Here is a 22,452-nt window from a genome sequence, read left to right on the forward strand (position 1 = left end):
CTCTGCCATGGAACTGCTTCGACGACAATACCACAAAAATATATTGATATTGCGTAAGAACAAGTGATCACAGCGAAAGAGAGATCGGAGATGCTAGCGATTGCAGGCGGTATTGATTTGGTACAAACAGCCTGATTCGAATTATTGTCTGGTGTCCAGGCTGCCAGCAACTGCGTTGACTCATCACCCGCACACTAGTGGGCACTTTTAAGGGAATTTCACACAAAGAAATGCGACTCACAAAGCTCGCGTAAGTTGAGCTAGCGTTATTCATGGCAGCACCTTGCTTAATTATTTCTTGCGCAAGGAAACAAGTACAGGGATAGCTCGCGTAGTTACAACTAAAAAAAACGCACACATGGCAGGTGTTCCAGCGCGGTAGCGACCCCCTGTCATTCACAGTTGCCTCGGTATGGCTCAGACCATCTTCTGTCATGAGCGTGAGATCCCGTTCGCCGATGTCGCAGTTCAGGATGGAGAATCTATCGAATTCGCCATCGCAGTGGGAGATCCAGTGCACAGCGAGACCGGATAGTGGTCTTTGGTGATGCAGCTTTTTAAAAGGTCACAAGAACATGGCGTGCTACTATAAAGCGTACGAAGCTGCCCTTGGGAAACCACGGGTCTGGCAGGGAGGAACAACTTCGTAATCTGTGCAGCGGCTGGTGCTTGTCAAAGTGACCGGTGAGCAAACAGCGACCTGGTTTAAGAGCAGAGCCCTGACGGGAAAGAGTATGTCTCCGACTGGCAAGCTTACTTGTTTTTCACTCGAAAATCGATAAGGGAACACGCCTTGGTAGGGTATGCCAAATCCTGCTGCAAGAGCACACTGGTGACTGTGCCGCTGGGACAACGTGTCAGGTTGAGGTCTACGCCACAAGGAAATTTGTGCTTCATGGGCTGATTGCAACGCATTCCAGATGGAGCACATTAGTTCTATCTGACAATGCATGCGCCTCCATAGACCACTTTCGCTTACTCATCCCTGCGTACTGAATAGTCAACAGATCAGTTGCTAGCTCGGCCCCGGTCTTCGTGGCCCTGGACAGCGTGCGCGCAGAACAACCGCACAGTGGGTCATGATACTGACTCCACGTCATAACGGCTGCACGGTGATTCAACTAACGGTTCTGCGCCAATCAGAATGTGGCGACGTTTCATCACGAACGCTGACGTGCCCTGAAACAACGGCAGTGGCCGTACAGCGCTATACGAATAATGCTAGCTGGCAGCTTTTACGCAGGTATCCGGTGGCCGCCAGAACGCTCAGAGGCGTAGCTGCCGGCAGGCGGCTGTTCGCTCATCCTCTCGAGAGGTATTTTCTAGCCATTAAAAGCTCAGTAGTTTTGTTTTGTCCTCTCCTTGGTTACACACCAGTTCGCGGGAAAACTGCGGAGATGTGTTATTTCCTATATAATTTCCTTGATCCTCAATTTTCTGCTGACGAACATTTTATCTCCTAGAGCTATATTATGATCATCATCTTTTTGTTTACCTCAGGCAAACTACCCCATCATAGTCGCCCCATGCTCTCGTAGGATTGAACGCTACTTCAGAATCTCCGTTCCCCATTTGCGTCGGTCGACTACGCAAAAGTAGTTTAATGACTGCATTCCTGTATTCTGCAGCTTTTCACTTTGATGACCTCACCATTCCTAAAGTAGATGTGCTAGAGTTATATCCATGATCGTCTGTCAGTCCGGTACAGATCATTTGTTAAAGATGTTGGCAAGCAAGGCTTCCTTTGAGATAGGCATGATCATGAGATGCCTGATTGTGGCATCAGTCACCGGCCTGCTTTCTGGCATACACACCGCTGTGGCCACGGCAATTGCGTCAGAGCTTGTGTTTGAGGGTGTGGAACTGATGGCCACCGTTTCAGATGCTGCTTTCCATCGAGAAAAGATACTCGATAGACATAACTACCTTCGTTCGCGTGAGGCGGAGAATGGCTTTGGTTCTGGGGCCGTCTTCATGAACAGACTGGTGTACGATGTCGGCATGGAGGCGTACGCGCGTAATTATGCAAGGCATCTGTGTAGCACAGGGAAGTGGGAACACTCCAAACGAGCAGTGTAAGTTGCGGCAATATCGCATTAGTTACGGCACAGAAAACACGCGCGCTATCACACTTGCTTTGACGCGCAACCTCTTTAACGTGGGTCTTCGTTGTGTGTCTGCGTGCAGGCCGTTACGAGTCGCTCGCGGAGAGAACTTGTACACAAATAGCGTCGATTACTCGAGAACTCCTTCGGGAAACTTCGACTCCGCCCAGATAGTCCAAAAATGGTGGGACGAGCGACAGTACTTCGACTGGCATGCAGAAAACCCTTCGCAGTCAGCCCAGCGCCAGGGGAAAATGGTGGGGCACTGGACACAAGTCGTAAGAGCCGAAGCGTCCACTGTCGGTTGCTGGATCGTCACGGGGTGCCAGTGCAAAGCCGGGAAGTCCTGTCAGAAGGCAAACAACGGAAGATGGGCTACATATATGGCATGCCATTACGATTATGGCAACCTGGGACACTACCCATATTGGCCCCTCAACGCAAATATTCAGTACCGCATGCCGTCGACAGTGGCTCCAAGTAAGTGTATCACACGGGCCTCGTGGTGTCCCATTCGTGTCCCTCATTTGACTGGAGGGATGTAATCCTCAGAAAATGGTTCTGCCAACAGCGCAATGCTGATGGACTTGCACAGACTATTCGTCTGTGTTGTGTCTGGAACTTTATGCAGACCGGCGTCAACGATGTGGCAGCTGTCCCAAGGGCTTTAATCAGTGCGGAACAACCATAGGGGGCGGAGAGAAGAGAGACGCCTACTTGTGCGCCGGTTACTGGAATATTAACGAAGCAATGCCACCAGCTGACCTGCTTCGCAAATCCATCTCCACGCGGCACAGTTCCAGCGGGATTCCATCTTGGTACTTCATGGTCCGGAACTGCGCACGAGGGTACGTAAGGAAGATCTGACTTTCCGGAAAGCACAGCGGCTTGTTCAATCGTGTCGCTGTATTCTGCGTACTGGACTATTGCCATCAAAATGCGTTGCCTGCTCTTGGGTGAAATCGAAAAGCACGAAGCTGTGATGTGAGTGGTTTCCTGTGCTACCCGCAGGAATGGCTCGTGCCCGTCGAACTCATCGTGCTGGACATACGAAAACGGGAAGGCGTTAGTAGCGGAGCCACCAGTCCTTGTGAACCAGTGTCAATGCAACGGGTTCAGCACACAGTATGGCATATATTTCGAGCGGGATATGTGTGGGCAGTACAGTGCCATCCAACCATACTATGATGCAGACGCCTTTTTGGCCTTCGCGGAAATCGGCGGATTAAATACTTCCTCCGCGACTCTTGTTGGCAACGCTCCGAGTTCGACAAGACGATCAGACAAAGTATTAGAGAAACGTCGCCTCAGTACTCATCTTCACACGGCTGGTGGATATCTCGACGCCCGCAGCTCCTTGGCGGAACTCGGGAAGCACGATGATATCGGCGAGTTAGACCAGACTCTACCGCTGGCAGAAACACCGGAAGAGGCGTCCGATCTCGTTCTTCATTTGGACAAAGGGTCCCAACGAGTGTCCGTCCAGCAGCCGAGTGCTGCTGGAGACTCAGTTCGCAAACAAAAGCAACGTCTCTTCTCTCCAACAGCGGCAGACGGCTTGGTCGATGATCTGACATTCCTGTCGCTGCAAGCTGTTCGACACGTAATACCACCTTCCGATGACCTGATGTTTGAATGGAGGAATGTGCGGGACCCTCAGCTCATAGCCAGGAGACCTGCGGCGGCTAGAGACGCCGTTGGAAGTGCACTACAGGTTGTACCAACCCTTCGAGGCATTAGTCAACACCATCGTGAACCCGTTTCTACTAGGCTCAGCACCGCTCATGAACGAGAACCTTTGGGCTTTGAGATGGGAAACAATGAAAAGTCGCTCGAGGATTATTCAACAGGGAGGTCAGTTGAGACCCCCAGTCTTCAACGAGTAGAATTAAACGCCAGTACTGCAACGAATTCAGTTGTAAATGGGGAAAAACAGATCAACGTATCTCCCACATCACCTGAGGCGAACGCTGAAGAAGGGCCCCCCCTTGCTGAAGTTGTGGATGACGAAGAAACCTCTTTACGGGGTGCTCCTGTGAACATGAAGGCTGTGCAAAATGAGGCACGTGAGAAAAACAAATTTCCACTGCCGTCTGCAGACGAAGCAGGCAGCGACTACACGAGGAAGCCAAGGCCTTCAGATGAACAAAGAGAACCATCCGAAAGGCCGATGAAGCCGTAGGCTTCTGTAGAATGCAATTCTAGCCGTCGTGTTAGGACCCAGAATGTTAAACAGAGCAAGATGTCATGCCGTTGCATAGACAGCCGTTTTCGATTTTAGTCGTGATGAGCGACCCCCTTTACATTGGTGAGCCGTCTTTGCCTGTTGTGGCAAATAGTTTTATCTTGCACAAGTCCACGCCGGACGCGGCGGGCATGCGCAAAGCGCTTGGATTGTGTCAGATTTTTGCGATACTATGAACTTTTCACTCAACTCCCCTGTAACTTTTGAAGAAGCTTCTGCTTCACAGTTGAAGTTTTGTTCGTGCGGTCTCCCCTTACGAATGCGTGTCGAACCGCACGCAGCGATTCTTCGGAAGCACAAAGTTCCCAATCGTTTCAGAGTTAAAGGAGGCAAATTGCCTTGCTGTAACCCGTGCCAGGTCTTTCGCTTGACCAAAACACCTGCAGCCCCATCTAAGTCATACGCAATCCTGGTGTACGGAATTCGCCAGTAGTCACTGGGAGACGTTACCTATTTACTCGACAGCTAAGACGGTGTCTCTCATGGCAGGGGTCCGACTACGCTATTCCTTGCCGTGTCCTTTTTTCATGACCTCTGCTCGCTGTACTAGACCACTCTTTACTATTGTGACAAAATTAGGATTGAACAAAATTCGCGTTTGAATTTTGTGAAAGCTCAAGGTGAAAACTGACAGCAGTATCGGAACGAGGAAGACAAAGTAGCCTCCGATGTAGTGGAAAGTCCTGAAGATAGAGGGCAACAAATACAACGACAAAGCAGTGAACTTAATGAGGACGTTATTCATGCCTTGCGACGGCTGAGCCTGCAGAGCGGAACCGAATCTTGATGACGTACCGTGCTGCTTCCGCAAGGATATCGTTCCTGACCGCCCACCGCCCGAGGAGAGCGAAGCTTATCTCAAGCAGCCCGTACGAAAAAATCAGGAATGATGCTGTGGATGCAAGGAGAGCAGACAGAGTTAATCGTTCCGTCGATATTCCCCAGCCAAGAAGGATAGTAACTGTGCAACACAGCACCAACGAGAGAACCGTGTTCCAGTTGGGGCTCGCGAGTTTCAGGTCATCGAGGAAGATCACCAGAAACAATAAACAGCCGGCCGTGCCAAACAGGTAGATGACGCAGTCCAGATCAGAGGCTTTGATTGACCTGAGAGTTGCAGCACACCTTCGCACAGAGGTAAATGTCACACTCTAATGCCCTTCGCGTGCGAGGGAATATAGATTCTATTCTGGGTCTTTAAAGACGTCGGTCTCTACTCTCGTGATCGGGCACCTTACATTGCGACGCAGGAAACCATGCCAATGGACAGGACCAAGAAGCGGAACAGCCGGATGACCAAAATCAGTTGGTGATGCCAAGCAATGCCACATCTTGTTTCCATTTCGCTCCGCCACCATGCTAACCATGAAGCTTTGTCATGTCTTACATCCTGCAGCGCACATCAATCCTAACCAAAGAAGAGAACCATGATGCTGCGATGAAAAAAAAAGCACCTCATTCGGTAGCCGCAAAGCTACTGCTTTCAGCAGCCTCGCCCGAACACTTACCGGCGATGACATCCATTTTCTCCAGCTCGAAAAGTCTTCCAGCAAGCGCGGATAGTACATTCCAAGGGGATTGAAGAGGAAGGGAACGAACAGAAGGGACAGTGCCATAAGCAACAGGGGCCAAACATCCAAGAAATACAGGCCAGCATCGAAGCCGCAGTACTGCATTCCACACCACAGCAACATGCACACAAGACGAATACAAAAGGCCATCACTCGCCCAGGAGACCCGTCGCTCCCGAGAATCGCGCACCTTGCCTTTTCGGAACAGGAGAAAAGGGTCTTGCAATTCTGACTTAGCATTCTGTGGTATTTGACACCACAGCTGACTGTCATGTACTGTTATGTATACTTACGCCAGAATAGATAAAAAGGAGCATCATCATCTCCAAGCCAATGCAGAAGTGAGTGAAGTAGTAGAACTGCCACAAGTCCTTCATTGTCGCGTGGGAGATAACGAAGCCACGACCTGTTTCTTGATATTTTGCCCCCCCGTAGATAAGGACGTGGTCGATAACAGACGCCTTTGTGCCAACTAACACGCACGCAGTTAACCGCATGGACGTATTTTTATGTGACAACCGCCGCCCGGTCAGCTCTGTTCGGAATCAATGGAGCGGCGTCATGACCTAGTCTCTAGGAAAAGATGCGTCCGTCACGTCACATTTAAATATGGCACTATTTCTGCCTCATATGTTGTGAGCCATCGGATAGTGCTGCGACACATTTTTCCTGTACAACCGCCTGTCGAATTATAATGGCCGAGCCCCAAGCAATGGCAGACCATGGTAGCCGGCTCGGCATAGTCTCTGTTATACAGTACAAATGATGCAAGAATGGAAAGCACTATTGATTGGTTCATAAACCGATTGTAGTCTTACCCATAAAATTGTAGTAGGCGACTGCAAGTTTAAGAAAGATATCCACAGACCTGGTCAAGGCAGCCCAACAACCCTTCTCTACAAAGAGCCACACCACTAGCGGCACAATCAAAAGCAGGCCCAGCTGAAATTGCACGTAGGTTGTCGGTGCTATGACGTATTGTAGAGCTGACTCTGTGACTCCTTTGTACTTATGCTCTGACGGAAACAGACACACAAAGGATATTGAACTTGTAAGATAGTTCTGACTGATAACAGCGGACAAGGGATTCAAGGGCATATCGCTGAAGCAGCCACACAGTAGTGGTCTCGCTCTAGTGTAAATGCTCAAAGCTGGTGATGTGCTATAGCACGGCACGGCACAATAACTGTAATGTGGCCTCACTTGAGAAAGAGAAAATGCATTTAACGTACAACGTCACGTAGGCCGCGAGGAAAAGGACAAGAGCGTTCAAAAAGAATCCTGGTCCAGAGAAGTACATCGACAAAAGTCTAAAGAAGTCCATATTAGCAGCCATTCTGCACACATCGCGGCTGAGCATCTGTTCTGCATTTCCGCCTGCAATCTTCTTTTCGAACATTACAACCTGCTGAAGTCCAACGTCACGACCTTTGCCACACTGCAAACAACACATATACAGCCCGAATGTCACCCACATGCCCCTACAGCCTTGGCTACACGAGCGCAGCACTCCTTCACCGTTGATACGTAGCATCGGTGCGACCAGAACGTGGGCTCTCCGTGGTGATTGACATCCGAGGACAGTCACCCAACTCTCTACTACTGACACAGTCCCAAGAAAAACGTCGCCAACTGGTTCTGTTCTCCTCATTCCTTTGCTTGAAACACATGCAGTGTTGACCCCATCGTGATGCAAATCTGAGCCTTCTGGCACCTACGGCTCTGTCGTAGCATGTTCAGGTAATGGCGATTCCGAGCGTCGTACGCTGACCTGAATATAGTCGACGTGCCTGACAGAGTATCCTCTAGCTGTGCAGTTGAAGCCAGCAAACACGTCCTCCGACAAGTTGATTCCATTTGATGCCTTAGAGCAGGAACCGCAGGTTTGCACGAAAAATCGATCGAATACATCCGGGTGGCCGTAGTGCATTCGCACCTGTACACAGCAGTCACGGACCAATGGGGAGCGCCTTTGACTATTCTACTCGATCAACGAATCACTGGGTAACGCACATTTTGACTAACAGACAAAGCGGGCTGCCTTCCCTCGAATGCAGCAGAACACGTTCAAGCGAGCCTAGCGACTGATACAACAGTTGACATTTCTGCGAGACCGGGATTTCACCTGGAGAGGCTCGTGGTAAAACCGTTGATTCGTAGTCGTGAAAATGTTCTCTTGAAGCGCCATATAGCTAGCCAAACTGGAAACATTTTCGGTGAAGATGTGTTCTCGAAATCCTGCATGATGAACACATAGAATCCTTTGCCTTGTCGGTTCGTTCGGTTGACGAAGTCCCGCGAGCCCATAGTTAAAGGAAATTGCTATACAATCGAAAACCTCACGCACCAACGGCCAATGCTGTTCAAGAACAGATGCACTATTTCACAAACTCGGACAGTAAGAAAACAGGCTCTCTCCTAGCATCTCATAGCTTCTGAAAAGAGAGCGGAACCCGGCGTAACTGGGCAGGCTGGTGCACCCGACTTTTGTGAAAAAGCGTTTCGTTCAGTGGTGCTGGAGATGATGTGATTTATTTTCAAATAAGGTACGCCGTGGCCTCGCCATCGCCTACTACGCCGGCACAGGCGGTGCCCTACCAAGGATTCTCATGCGCGGATGGGCAACAAATTCCTGTAAGAGATTCCGCAGCTTAAGTGTCTCTTCCAGGTATCCTTCCATGTTCATGTCGACCACCTGCATTGTCTCCATTCTTGTGAAAATCATCGCGTGGTTCTGATTCTCCGGTTTTCCGGGACCGATAATCGGGTACCGTCCCCACGGCTCTCCTTTCTCGTCTAAGACTAAAGGCAGCCGCACTGTATACACAGCCTCCAATCGCATTGGCCCTCGTCGTGACAGCCACACCATCTCTGGTCGGCGTCCATGTTGTAGTCCTTTTCCGCTATGTCCAGGTTTACGAGACCCCGGAGTGGAGGTGGCCACTCCACCTTTCCTGCCAAACAGTTTCTCAAACATGGCCACCCTATCTGCGAAAGTGCTAGACGCACGGGAGCCCTCTTTCTCGCCACTGTAGCTCGATCTCCTTTGGCGTGCTATGCGGTTTCCTGTGCTAGCGTTTTGCTGCAATGTCTGCCGTCCACCAGGAGTGAGAGTTCCACGTTGTTGCTGTGGTAGCGTTACGTCACACGAACATCCTTGCTCATGTGTGGCAGAAGGTGCACTGGCATGAATGCTGTCGTTGCGAAACCTCAGGGGGTGACTCATGGCAGGCTCTTCGTTTCCACTCTTCACCTTACAGGACTCCCTGCGTCCGCTTTCGGTCTGAGCAGACCATGGGAGAGCCAACGCGCTCGGTAGCTCTGTGGCAGCCAAAGATGTGTCCCCCCTTTCATTCTGGCGGCAAGATATCTCTTGCGCGCGGACTGAATGCAACGTGATAATGCTACTTCTGCGTCGTCGGTTTGCGTGTTGAAGTCCTAGTGGAGCCTCTCCATCTTTCATAGAGTCTGTCTCCTCTGTGATCTGTTCCAAGAGAGAGCTGGCAGCCTCACAAGGAAGGAGGCACGGAAGTTTGCCGAACCCATCCGGCTGTATGCTGTTCTGTGCGTTGCCCTTTTCCTCATCCTCATTCGTTGGAGCGAGCAAAGTAGGTAATTGGCATGCCCAAGCAACGAATTCCCGGTCGCGGGCAAGTTCTCGGGAATGCTGTCTCTCGAGTAGTGTGAGACATTGATCCTCTTCCTCCAAATGAATATCTGTTGTTGAGCGCCGAAGGGGAGATTTGTGCGAAGGGGCGCACCTAGCTTGCAAGTTGTCTTCAGACGAACGCGTTCCTGCCCACGCCGAATCACTTTGACCGAAAACGTGGTTCCTTGTGAACCTGTTGTCGAGACCGATGCAGGCAGACAGAGTGGCACACGCTGAGGAGCTGGGTTCAGTACAAGAAATCTTTGTTCCCAGGGTGCTATCGCAGGAGGCCAAATGCTTCGCCTCATTCCGGGTCCACTGGGAATGCGTGGCTTCGGCGGTGTCACTGTCGTTTCCCTGCATCATCGCTGTTGATAGTCTTCGGAGAGGCAGTCCAGATTTGGCGGTCATCTTGCGAAGCAAAGTCTGAGCATGCTCAGCAGCTTTCTGGTCTTGCCGTTTTCGCTGCTGGATGCGCCTTATCATATCTGCAATTTTACGGTCAAGCGTCCCAGAAACAGGTTCATCCTGAGGGCAGGCTTCTTTCCTGCGAAGTCGCTCAGCCATGCCAAGTCTCTCTTGTTTCTCACTGCTGCTATCGGGGCTATCATCCTCGTCTTCGGTGCACTCTTCGGCGTACTCTGTCCATTCTACGTCGACAGCTGCACCGTTTTGGTCGGCTCCATCTAGATGTCCGATGCGTTTCAGCAGCCTTGAATTTTCCTCTTGAACCCACTTCGGTTTCCCTGTTGTCTTAGACGCTATGACCTCCGCTACCTGTGGAGTTTCCGTGGCGTGAGACCTGGCTCCCGAAAACGACGGGCACTTCTTGAGTGAATCCCCAGCGGCAGGAGTAAAGCCACTATGGCAGGAATCTGCTGAGGACCCAGAACGCGGGCCTGCTTCAGAGTCCGTATCTCCACTCTTTTTCCCAGCTCGGGTTCTGATGGAAAAGGGTTCTGAGGGAGCAGAGTCTTCCTCATTGCAAAAAGGCATATGCGGTACTGGCACAAAGGGTTTCGGCATGCGGGCAGCCGGGACAGGCAAAACGACCATCTTGCGTTCATATCGGGACCGGATCTCCCCCACGACCTGAGCATGCGTGGGCGGAGCCGCAATGCGCTCTCGAAGCAGATCAGGATCTGCTGTGAGCCGATACAGCTTGCTTAGCTTGTGCCCTGTCGCAACGCCTCGTTCGTCAACTTCTGCTTCGATGGTGGCGATACGTAGGTTAGGATTGCGAACGAGGAGTTTGTACAGCCAGAGCTTTCGGAGTAAAGAGGATCTCGTGGCAGGCGCCAGCACCTTACCTAGCGGAGCCGGCTTTACCTTATTGTCGTTGCCGAACTCCTGAGCTGCCACGATGTACTGATACTTGAGACGCGCTATAGACTGCAATCAAATGAATGGAAAACGCCCCACGGTCACATTGAAGCAGTTTAAGAAATGTGTTAACTGGTTTGGAAGTAGCTGACAAAGATGCTACACTCCCGTACTCCAACGCACACTGCCACTTTTCTTCGACACCCTATGTATGCCTTGCAACTGAAAGAGGCTCTGCTCGCTAGGTACATGTAGCGGCATTTGCGGCCGGCAAAGCAGACATGTTCGAAAGCAGTGGCGCAAGCATAGATGTGAAGTAGAAGGATGTACGTCCGAGTACCGGGATGGTATAAACATTCCTCCGGTAAAAAAAATATGCGCTTACCGCAACAGCCGTCGAGAGTTCATATGCAGGAGGAGGTCGCAATACTTCGAGCCACAGTTCCGCTTCAGGACTTCGTATGGACTCTAGCTGTCCAAAATCCAAGCGATTCAGATCGTGGCACAGATGAAGAGATTCATAAGATGTTTGCTCCAAGTAGGCCTGCAGCCACACCACGCATGACTACATAACTGATGTCAGGCCAGGCCTAACGAGTTGGCAGCAAAGTACAGTGACCGAGCGTGGTACATACATTTGTGTGCCATGTTGTAGCATGCGTCGCCTCTCTTCTCCGGCCAGGGCAACAAAGAAGGCTGCGTCTTTTTTTCGACTTCCTCAAGACAAATCAGCTTGCCTCAATTTTCAGCTTCCTTTCACTCGTCGCTCGCTCACACCCCCCAGTCATGCCTGCGCTTCGTACGAGTCTAGAACGCCGAGGTAAAGGGCTCAGCTTTGAGAAGAGAAGCATGGTTGGTGTTGATACCGGCGAAGTAGCAGATTTGCGAGGAGCCTTTCCGTACTGATGGTATTGTGAGGTGCGTACCTGCATCCTAATTGCTCTCTCATGGTACATCATGCCGCGAACGGTGCGTATAAGAACCTGGCCTCGATAAGAAGCCCACTCCTGTAGAGCCTCGCAAAACCTGTCGTACCTGCATAAACGCGGAACAGTTGCCCCGATAAAACCAAGCAGGCGGCATCGGGGAGTCTGGAAAGGCAAAACCTGCCGGGAGGCAAATCCTGCAATTGTTAAGACTTCCCCCTATGTGGGACGATGGGCCCTAGCATTCGCTGCACCCACATCCGAAGCAGAGGCACACAACTGCAATCGTATGCTATACTATTGTCTCTAGTACGAAATGGAAAAACTATAAATGAATGCGGCAACAATGAATTGGCAAAAGACGCCCCTCAATTCTTGCGCCACTTCATCGCAAGAGGTATCTCGCAGGAGGCGCCCAGGATACCGTTGGCACAAACGCCTCCAGCTGCGCGTTCCCAAGCATCAAGACTGAAGGGACATGAGGAGTTCTAGGCCTGATACTCCACGAAGAGCCGGGCAACTTTTTTTCTCAGCGGACCTGCTCACCGCTGAAGCAACCCGCTCTGGAGCAGTTGGAAGCGAACATCGGCGGCTGCTTGCCGACGTTCCATCAGGGAATCGGTGACCCGGTTTTCCAGTTCTTGGTGTATGGTGAACATTTCTTTATCTCGGTCCACGCGCTCCAGAAAATGCTCAAACTCTATTGGGTGTAAACTCCTAAGCAACTCCATTTTGCTGACTCCTTCATCAGTCGGCTTTTCCAAGTCCTGCGTAAATCGTCATCCAATTCCGCATGAGGCACAGATGAGAGAGGCAACGTACTCCAGGCTGCTCGTGACCAAGTCTGGGGAATGCAGAGGTGCATATGGCTCTCAAGGACAACTCTGATGCCACTTGCATTGGGTAAAAGCGTTTTGAAAGTTGTTCGTGTACCAGAAATGAGCTTGCCATATGCACCGTACCTGTAGGTCAAGTGCTGCATCTTCCCTATAATAGGGTGTTAACGTCACCATAGAAATCATTTTATGAATCTCTGGAGATTCTGGCATCTTCATCAAGAGAGAGTTTGCAAACTGTTTTAGTCTGCAAGAAGAATTATGACAGTGAGATAGCCATTGAAGAAAAGGAGTAGGTTGTCCAAAGCGACAGTGACTGAGCTCTCCATAACTCTGTGGACATGATTCTTCGCCCTGCTCACGCACGTTCGTCCTCTCTATTGTTTTAGACCAATGACAGCGAAATGGGAAGTGAAGCGTGCATTATTTTCTACATGAACGCCTCTCCAAAAGCAGTCAGCCATATATAGACTTCGATACAAAAGGCAAAAGCGAAGACAACAGCAAACAATAAAGGTGCTACACAGCAACCAACCCAGGCTGCCTATCAGTCTCCTTCGATCGTTGACTCTAGCTGATAAAGCGGAGAAGCAGGGGGCAACACTTACCTTCTATCTGCTTCAGTGGTGGTAAGGTAAGGGTTGCTGACGCGAAGGATGCGAGCCGCTCGGCGGAAATACATTTTTACAGCGTGTTCGGTCTTGGCGAGAAGAAGACTGGAAGCAGCGGGTTCTGCAGTTTGTGGAATAAGCAGCCGCTGAGCACCCTCATCCGGCTCCCCAACGAAGACATCAGCGTCTGCCTCACAGAGAACTGCATGGAGACAGCGGTATTCGGCCATCTGCTCCGCTGTCATGGGCATTAGGTCTGTGCGCAACGAGAGCCCACAACAAGAAGCGCAATGAGAAACAGATGACACAGATCGTCGAAGGGCGACAAGTTGAGCGATATCAGCGGCGGAGTCATTGGTGGCGAATACGGGATTGTCAAGTGGCCCAGGTGCCCACCTTGCTTGACAACAAGCCGGAGCAACAACCAACCGCGGCTGAATAGCAATGGGGCCGTTTGTAGTGGCACTTGGCACTGTAGGAGCATCCAGAGCTTTCCACGGGATACAAACAATTCGTTCTGTTCTGCAAAAATACTCTTCCCCAAGATGGTTGGGAAAATGGCTTTTGGCCTGCTCTGCTTACGTGGGTCGTGACTGAGGCATTCTTCCTGGGCAAGTTGTAATTGCTGAGTGTGGCTCATGACGATCTGAAACTGGCGCACCATCCCATTAACCTCCTCGACCTCGACAGGCTGTGGGTACACTGAAGGGATGGTCTCTCTGCGTGGTATGCTGAAGCAGATGTTAATATTCGTAAGGTATTCTTTTACAACATCGGGAAGTTCGGCGGCCACCAGTGTCTCGGGGTCACTGCTGGGCAGAAGAATCAGACAAGACAGAGCCTGTAACGACAGCCAAAGGCACATAAGAGAGAAGAGACTTTTCATTGCGGAAGAACAACTTGAGTGCCAAACTTTGCTTTCACCTAGACGAAACAGGAACGAGAGACGGCCTCTCCTGAGAACAAGGGGTCTGGGGACAGCAGAGTTGCGAGACCAGCAACCGTTTCCTACGTTACTCCGAGCCAGACGTCAAAGCGACAAGTCACACGCCACGCCGCGGCACCCCATCTGCCCCTTCAACCAGGTTAAAAAAGTTTACCTGTTTTAGCTTCTCAGTGCATTTGTTTAAATCCGAATCTCTGTTCTTCCCCCAGGTTCCCGTTCGCTGAAGAACCGTAAACAGCTGATCTAGAATGGGCACCAGATCCTTGAGGGAAAGCAGATTGATCCACAGAAGCCTGCTTCCATCTTCTTTCAACTATACTCAGGAGGAGAAAGAGGACACCAGGAACAGTGAAAAGACAAGTAAAACATGGTCAAATGCAACGTCAGCGTCTCCATTAGAGTGTGGTCTATAAGCCTTAAAACAGATGCGTCGCTTATCATTCGACAAATCACAGAGGGGAGCTCCGTCTTACCCAACTCCACAGATCAATCATAGAGTCAACCAAGTCAGCGCCGTGCTCGAAGTATCTGGCAAAGTACAGGCAAAGCGCCTCAGCGACTTCGGTACAGGCCTCAATGTGAAGGAGATCTTCAAACCTAGCATGAAAAATATTGGAAAAGCAGCAGGAGGGGTAACTCGCATGATATCTTGCCTCCCACGAATGTGGTCACAGACGTTATGAACATGGATAACTGCCACCCTAAAAGATCCGTATAGAGAAGAACTGCCGGGCTCAGATGGAAGCAACTGGACGTCATTGTCAAAGCATCGACTGCGAGGCTCTGTTGTCATAGCACAGGGTACTTGCCACTGAGTAGTGTCCATAAGCAAGCCCGTTCGCAGTGGCGTTTTGCGACGAAACTAATTTACTAATTTCGGCAAATCCAAAAAAATATGAGCGTCTGTAGCATCACCGTTTTGAATGGACGGGCTTGAAGGCTTGCCTGGGATCCTGATGGTCTGGGTCATCTGATAGATGCTCGTGGAAGAATTGCCGAGCCACGTGAGCCTTGGAGCCGAAGCGCGCCATACTGTCGCTAATTTGATGGTGAAAGATCTCGCACTTCTTTAAGAAGCCGAGAACTACATCACAATAACAGTAGACTGGTAGCCGGAACGTTGACCTGTTCCACTGAATAAAAGCTTCTCGACGAGGTAGACGCTGAAGGTACCACGTGATATTCCACCAGATGAACTGTATTTCCCCTCTGTTAGGTCGTTGCTCATACAGATTCCTGGCGTCTGCCTGAGAAGCAAGTCTGGGACATCAGTGCGCCTCTCCCAAAGTCTCCTTCCTGAACAGGGACTCGAAGACTGCATCTGCACAGTTACTGTCTATTTTGTGTCGCGTTCGTAATGTCAGCGTATCACCACATATTAGCCTCGACAACATTGCGAATGGACTGCAAGCACCAGTGTCATGAACATAAGGTGAGTAAAGTGACAGGGACTCACCGTCAGCGACCAGTCCCCATTCCTTATCGCGAGAAGTGGCAGCTCGTTGAAGCAGAGCTTTTCCGCCTCGGCATTTGAAATGATGTCTTCTAACCTCCAACTGTGAACGACCTCATTCCATAAGAAGCCGAACCGCTTCCGCGCAATGGCGCGGTCGTCGAGGACTTCGCAGTGGACAGCCCGGCTGCAACAGCACAGCAGCCAAGGCACTCTAATCAAAAGTCGTTGACAGAGAGAGCTCGTGATCTGCAGCGTATACTGACGGAGAAACACCTCCTGTATGAATAATATGATTTGCCTGGACTGATGCGTGCCGTTCGGTTGCTGCACTCAAGAGGTTCACGATATAACGCTGAGTGGGAAAAGACTTATCTTTCACCAAGTGTCGCGGCCAACCTCCTTCTCAGCGATAGTGGTTCGATAAGCAAATCCGTGTCTAACTCTAAAAACTCCTTATCATCGGTCTCCGTCCGGAGGATTTTCCGCGACTGTGCATGCACGATGTCGCGTGAATTTCTTACTTTGCTAATGAGGCGGTTCGCAGAAGAGGAACCTGTTTAGTAAGCAAAGAAGGTTTTAAGAAATGTATTGTCGTTGAGGACATTGCACTGGCACTATGACTGTGGGAGGGTGTGCGTGAAAACCCAACGTAGACAAAAAGATGAAACGCTATAGAACTACCGAGCTGCTATGTCTTGCGGTCATCTGCATTCCGTGGCAGCTGGAAAAGGTTGCATTGCGCTGCGGCGGTAGTATAAAACCGAACACCCGTTCCCTCCCACGACCCACAACACTAGTGAGAGGTACACAGAATATGCCACAGACGCCCTCGATAAAGCGGTGGGAGGAATGGCCTGCCCAAAAAAGCCGCCATCCAAATGTCAGTCCCTCTTTGTCTTGAGGTTTCGGTCGTTGCTGAAAGCAACCATTCATCTCACAAAGTCAAATATCGCCCAATCGATGAAGTAGGCTTCACCACTTGAGTTCTTTGAAGCCATAGCGAACCCTAAACCCTAGAATCGAGAGCACTGTTCGGACAGCGCGCTCAGGCTGACTCCCCACGCCTTCCCTCGGTGGACAGATCAACTTACCTTACAGGGGGGCAGAGCATTTTTTCGGCGAGTCACGTCCTCATGTTCACTGCTACTGAAATGGATATCATGATCTGTTTCTAAAACGCACCGTACTCCCCGTCGCACGCCCAAGGGGCGTCAAAACAGCAGAAACGCAGACGTACCATGTTCCTATAGGGATCCTTGCAGTTCTGATACTGCACCTTCGTTGAGCTCCGCTGCAGAGACCCAGCGTGGTTCTCTACGACTGTGGCAGGACCCTCGGCCCTCACTGAGTCCACCCTGGAAAAGGCTCGACGCATGCTTTCCCTCCTATCAAGCTTGGGTCTTTTGTTGGGGACGCGGTCTTCTTTCTCTGCGCGCAAATCGTTGTTGACAGGTTTTGCAATGCAAACAAGCTGGCGAGGCGCGTTCGCAATGTCGCCTCTCACAATGCCGCAATGTGGCCACAAAAAAAGGAACTCCTCCGACAGCAGCCGATGGAGCTCCAGGGACCAACCCTACAGAACTTCTTTTTTCTGTGGTCGAATACGGGCTAGTGCGTGTGACAGTGAATTTTATCACCTACTTTCTCCGGGGCTTAAGGTTTGTTTGAGAAGTGACCCAACATCAAAGGTAGGTGCGGAAGACAGAACAGGCAGCAACCGCTTCTGAATTTTCCTGGAGCTCTTGAAGAAACCCACCCTTCTCCAGCACCCATCCAGGCTTCCGTATATCGCTCCAGCTAAGAGGAAGAAGATCTGCCATTAACATGGCACAAAACACGTCCTTCAACAGCAGGTCATATGGATCCACGAATCGCTCTGGAACAGCGAAAACGAGAGACACTTTCCGCACGATCTAGATACAATCTCCAACGGATGTACCCCTCAAATGCCCAAGCACGTGGCGAGTTGCTCGGATGACCTATCTCTCGGAGGCCCCTCCTAACTCACAACTAACAGCAAATCCGAGTAAAATGGGGTTTTCAGCACCGGAAGCGGAAATGTACTTCGCTCACCTGGAGATCGAAGAGCCAGATGAGGAAGGCAGGAGTCCAAAGCACTGCTTTTAGCATTGCCGGTGATCTTTCAATGAAGACAGTCATCGAGCTCACGCCGCATGGCCTTGCAATGGCCAGTTCAATATGCTTTGTTGCCTCAACCAAGGATGGAAGTGCGCAAAAGAGCCAGTAGCTCGTTTTCAGTGTTATGACCGGGACCCAGAAAAGAATGTATCGAATCTGTCGAATTCACACAGAGGAGACAGGCACGAAACCTCTACATGGACAGATAGGTCAAGCTCGGCTGCTCGTCAGTGCACTATCAGCAAATGAAGCGGTTGATAAACCGAGAGAACTGGTGATTGGAAGGATTGTCCTCGAGAGGTGTCAGTACGTTGTCAAACCTGGTTCCCACGAGCATCGTTTCCACAGACACGGTGGACCAGCTCGCTCCAACATTAACACTAGGGGGGACTACCTGGCCTTACCACGTGGCCGATGTCTTCAGCAAGCAATGGCGTGTTGCCTGTGAACGTCGACGGCTTGACGATGCAGCTTACAAACGGAAGCTTCCAAAGCAAATGAAATACGGGCATCTGCCCGTTGACTCGGACGAAAAGATAATAGTGCAGACCGTGAGCAAAGTAGAAAAGCAAATACGCCGCTCCAGCAGTGCCTAAACTCACCATACCACAGAAACAGCCTGTGGTCAGAAATAGAAGGACACCCGGAAGATGTTATAGACGTGGGTCCACTTTTGCATGAGGTGGCAAGCATTATATAGATTACAATAAATCACCGCCTCAGGCGCTATCCCCAAGGTGACCGTCCCTCCGGAGATTTTCGAGAGGTGAATTCATGGCAAATAGTGTTCCGTAAGTTCACAGTAACCTTACCGTTCCACTGGAGGAGTGGTGACTGCATGCCCTCTATTCCGATGATGGCGCAGACAACAACAAGGAATATGATGCGCATGAGACTGACAACATTGTCCTGGAAGAAAAATTGCCAGAAGTGTTGTTTTGTTAGGGCCCGCCAGTTGAGGAGGATAAGATCGAAGAGAGGACCCACGGCGTGCAAGACAACCGAAGTCACCACGGTTCGGTTCCACGCGAACGCGAGTTCTGCTGCAGATTCTGCATTAATCCAGAAAGACGCCCAACGAGTATGAGTTTCGGGAACCAGTTCGCGAATGTGCTTGCGCATCGACACGTTAAGTGACTTCCGGTGGACTGATATGGTGGAAGTACTCGAGCAAATCTCCACCTCATGTTTGCTTTCTTAGTTGACAGGACCGCGCAGATGTGTTCGCGCATATTAGATGAACGAATGCACACATACATGTTTACATGTCAAGCGAAGCAACACTAGAAATGAAAAGGATGCATGAAACGCGATACATGAAAGCTCGCCAGGTGGTCAGAGGAGGACTGAATATCGCCTTAATCAGCGGGAGGCAGATGAGGAATCCGAATCATTGTAACGACCTCTCGTCGCGTCATGCTCGCTTAGATGACGCTCTGCAGCTTGCAATGCTGCAAAAAACTCGGCAGACCCAAGAATCACGGACTGTGCTGCTGGAGGCATAGATATATTTTACAGAGTGCACACTTACCATCATCAAAAACTGCCCTGAGAAAGAACAGAAGGGCGAATGTGACGCCGTGCCACGCAAGGACCCGCCAGAAGCTCCTGAGAACCTGAAGATACATCGGCACATGCTGCACACATGAGCACACACGAGAATAGCTTCTTTAATAAGACACAATTGCCTCTTGTTGTGAAACCATGTTCAGCCCTCGTCCGTGCGAATTTCGTGGCATTTTTGACCGCTTCGAAGATATGCACGATTCAGCGGTTATTGTGGCTCGACACACTTTCCCACGGCACAGGAGGGGCGTTTTGACCATAGCATTTCCTTGGAGGGTTTAGCTCAACGCTCTCACCCCTTATACGCTAGTCACCCTACAAGAGACCAACAGCAGTCACCAGACATGTAGCAAAACTCTCAATGTTTGCGAGGGGCGACGGAGCAATTCACACTCGAGGGACGCAATAGCGGCATAGACAGCAAGTTGCAGTTTGATAGGAGATGCATAGAGGCTACCCCCGCTGCCCTCTACCAGTGTACATTGCGAGAGCAGGACAACTGCGTCAGCTGCGTACCTGTACGTAGGTTCGCCGCTCCATAAAAGTCTTCACTCCTTCGCCTGGTTTTGTGCCGTTTAAGAGTTTGTGAAAAAACATATTTAGATTCTCCCGGGTGAACGATAGTCGGGGCCCTTCAGAGTGGCCAGGCCTCTCCTCCATTATAGAAGCATCCGTATTCTTTTCCAAGTTCCAGGACTGTGAACGAGTGTCTGTCTCTCGGATTTCGTGCAGAGCCGCGTCTCTTGCTTCTCGCAGGAGCAACACCGCCGCTCGTTCCCAGAAAACCTCGTTGATGTCGTCATACATGAGCCGCCCACCATGATCAGGCGACCGCAGTGTACCAGCAAGATACCTGAACAGGCAAATTTCAAGGGCTATCTGGTAAATTCACCCTCCAAGATGTTGAAACAGACCCTGAACGTTGTTTCATGCTCAGGCTAGCACTGTGATCATTGATCACCGCTCTGCTTTCACAGCAATCGCCATTATGGACTTCAGTTTGTCACGAAAGGCTGCAGCCGAACTTCGTAGTAGTTCTGATCGCTCCAGCTCCCGATTAGACGGCACTAACTAAACTGTTCTGTTGCAGCTGTCCGACGTCCTCGTAGCAACCTCGGGGCAGAGAAAAATTTTCCTCGACTCTGCGACGTTGTCTGCAGAACGGAAGCGACACCAATAAGGTTGACGGAGGCTCGGACTCAGCCAACAGTGCAGCTCAGCATGGAAGCGTTTCCCCTTGCAGCGTACGTGTGGCGGTGCTTGCACAGCGTACCATTGTTCGTCCCGTATTCTTTGCAAAACGTCCCTGATCAGATCGACGAACTCCTCCTCTGCTTTGAAGTCGGGGTCCCATGCCATACACATCCAGTGGAAAAGCCAGCAAAGGAGCTCCGGAGTATGCCTCAGGTTGGCCGCCTCTCCCCACAGGAGTTTGAACAATACCACCTCATACATCATTTGCTGAGCTTCTTGGCGCATTTCCACTGAGAAAATAACTGTTTTTGGTCCCCCTGCATCACAGCAAAAAAACGGCGACTCGCGCCTTCATGAGAATCCTTCAGTCAGTGATGAGACTCAACCAGCCAGCGTCTACATTAGAAACAGTTTGTCCATCCTTGTTTTCTTTTGCATAGTTGCGGACAGTGCTCGTCGCCGGCCTTACAGTAGTACAGCAGAAAACAAGAAGGGTAGCAGTACGCTGAAAATCACTAATATAGTGCTGCATGACCTTATTGACAGTAATCAGTTAAGGAACCTCAGAAACGGCGGGCAATGTGTCGGGCATGACTCCGTAATGTACCACCCATCGCAACTGATGGGCTCCGCATTGCTATTTTGTTGCTTTCATCTTGATGCTTTTCGCACTTTTTCTCGGTGAGATCAGAAACGTCAACGAGTGATGTTCCCGAGCGGCGTTACTCCTTTCGATCTGACTTATCCCTCGCGTGCCGGTGAACGCCTCGTTTTTCCATGGCAGGCAACGCCCTTCACTATACGCCGCCGTGTGAAAGACGTATTGGTTGCATTTGGTCTCCTTTCGAGTTCTTCAGTCGCGTGTCATACGTACACGTACGCTTACCAGTCGGCGTTTCTGTGCATCCCATGACCGTCACGTCTGTAAGAGGTGTCTCGTTAGATCCTCCAGAACAGTAGCCGTCGGTCATCCATGGTGGTTTCTGCCATGGGAAAGGTTCTTCTCCTAAGTAATCACACCACTTATAATAATTTGCAAAAAGTCGGCTGTGATACTCGGTAAGAGTCAGAAAGAGAATATCAGGACCGACAACTTGACTGCTTTTCGGCGTTTCTCGTACGCACAAGTTGAGCAGTTGGACGGCAACATCTTCGAGCTGGTTGTACAGGTTGTCCGTTTGGAATCGGTATTGCCTTTTTACAACAAACCAAATAGTTTGCTCGATCACATAGGCTCCAATAGGCCTCTTGAGCAATTCTTGAGGATTCTGCAGATAAATAGAGGCGTAGTTCACCAGCGTGGTCGTACCACCTTTTGTTGGTCTGCTCGATGAACGAGAATAAGGGATAGAGTTACGTGGTGCATCCGCTAGCGCACATCGATAGCTACTTTGACAGCAAAATAGCAACACCCTACCAACTCACAAGCGCTAGCCACCACGGACCATTATAGAATTACTACAACTCTATTCGTGGTTCTGTTGGGGCTCCATTCCACAGACAGGCCTCTCTGTTACCTCGTACAAACGTAGTTGCCGGCGGTAGTCCTCTGGTGCCACACCGTACTTTTCGGCGTAAAATCGTGAGTCTGACCGGAAAAGAAAGTTAAGGATCTCGCGAAGGCACGCAGAGTTCTTCTCTGCCCATATGTCATCCACACGTCCGAACGAACTCCTCTGGTAAGCTTCACTGTCATCACCACCGCGGTCAATGCGCGGAGGAGGGTGGTGGTCCAAAACTTTGCTGTTGTAAAGATTGTGACCGTCAATCACTACAAGGTTTGTTTTGGTCTGACGGTCCGGGACTCCTGCAGATAGTGATAAGTGACCATACGGCGAGGAAGAGCGCACCATCGTGTCTCTGCGAACGGGCACCTTTTTTGACG

At 50.6% G+C, this 22,452-nt stretch overlaps 2 protein-coding genes across 2 annotated transcripts; one reads left to right on the top strand and one right to left on the bottom strand.

Annotated features, from left to right (window-relative positions):
* Nucleotides 1-1,683: 1,683 nt before the first annotated feature.
* Nucleotides 1,684-4,287, top strand: NCLIV_067870 (putative SCP-like extracellular domain-containing protein; the record flags this gene model as incomplete). Its single annotated transcript, XM_003886339.1, has 4 exons — nt 1,684-2,009; nt 2,188-2,585; nt 2,737-2,953; nt 3,117-4,287. 4 exons carry the CDS (start codon nt 1,684-1,686, stop codon nt 4,285-4,287), a joined length of 2,112 nt encoding a protein of 703 aa, XP_003886388.1.
* Nucleotides 4,288-4,852: 565 nt separating this feature from the next.
* On the bottom strand, nt 4,853-22,420 carry NCLIV_067880 (hypothetical protein; the record flags this gene model as incomplete). Its single annotated transcript, XM_003886340.1, has 26 exons — nt 4,853-5,033; nt 5,589-5,740; nt 5,859-6,020; nt 6,215-6,393; nt 6,740-6,937; nt 8,520-8,875; nt 9,683-10,962; nt 11,279-11,437; nt 11,820-11,928; nt 12,366-12,586; nt 12,782-12,902; nt 13,264-13,522; nt 13,849-14,107; nt 14,367-14,525; nt 14,686-14,809; nt 15,585-15,616; nt 15,669-15,852; nt 17,014-17,096; nt 17,742-17,963; nt 18,212-18,399; nt 18,620-18,859; nt 19,339-19,444; nt 19,890-20,226; nt 20,647-20,884; nt 21,454-21,835; nt 22,085-22,420. The coding sequence occupies 26 exons, from the start codon at nt 22,418-22,420 to the stop codon at nt 4,853-4,855; spliced, it is 6,267 nt and encodes a 2,088-aa protein (XP_003886389.1).
* Nucleotides 22,421-22,452: the final 32 nt, after the last annotated feature.

The sequence above is a fragment of the Neospora caninum genome, chromosome XII, assembly GCF_000208865.1.
Source record: "Neospora caninum Liverpool complete genome, chromosome XII".
Classification (NCBI taxonomy): Eukaryota; Apicomplexa; class Conoidasida; order Eucoccidiorida; family Sarcocystidae; genus Neospora; species Neospora caninum.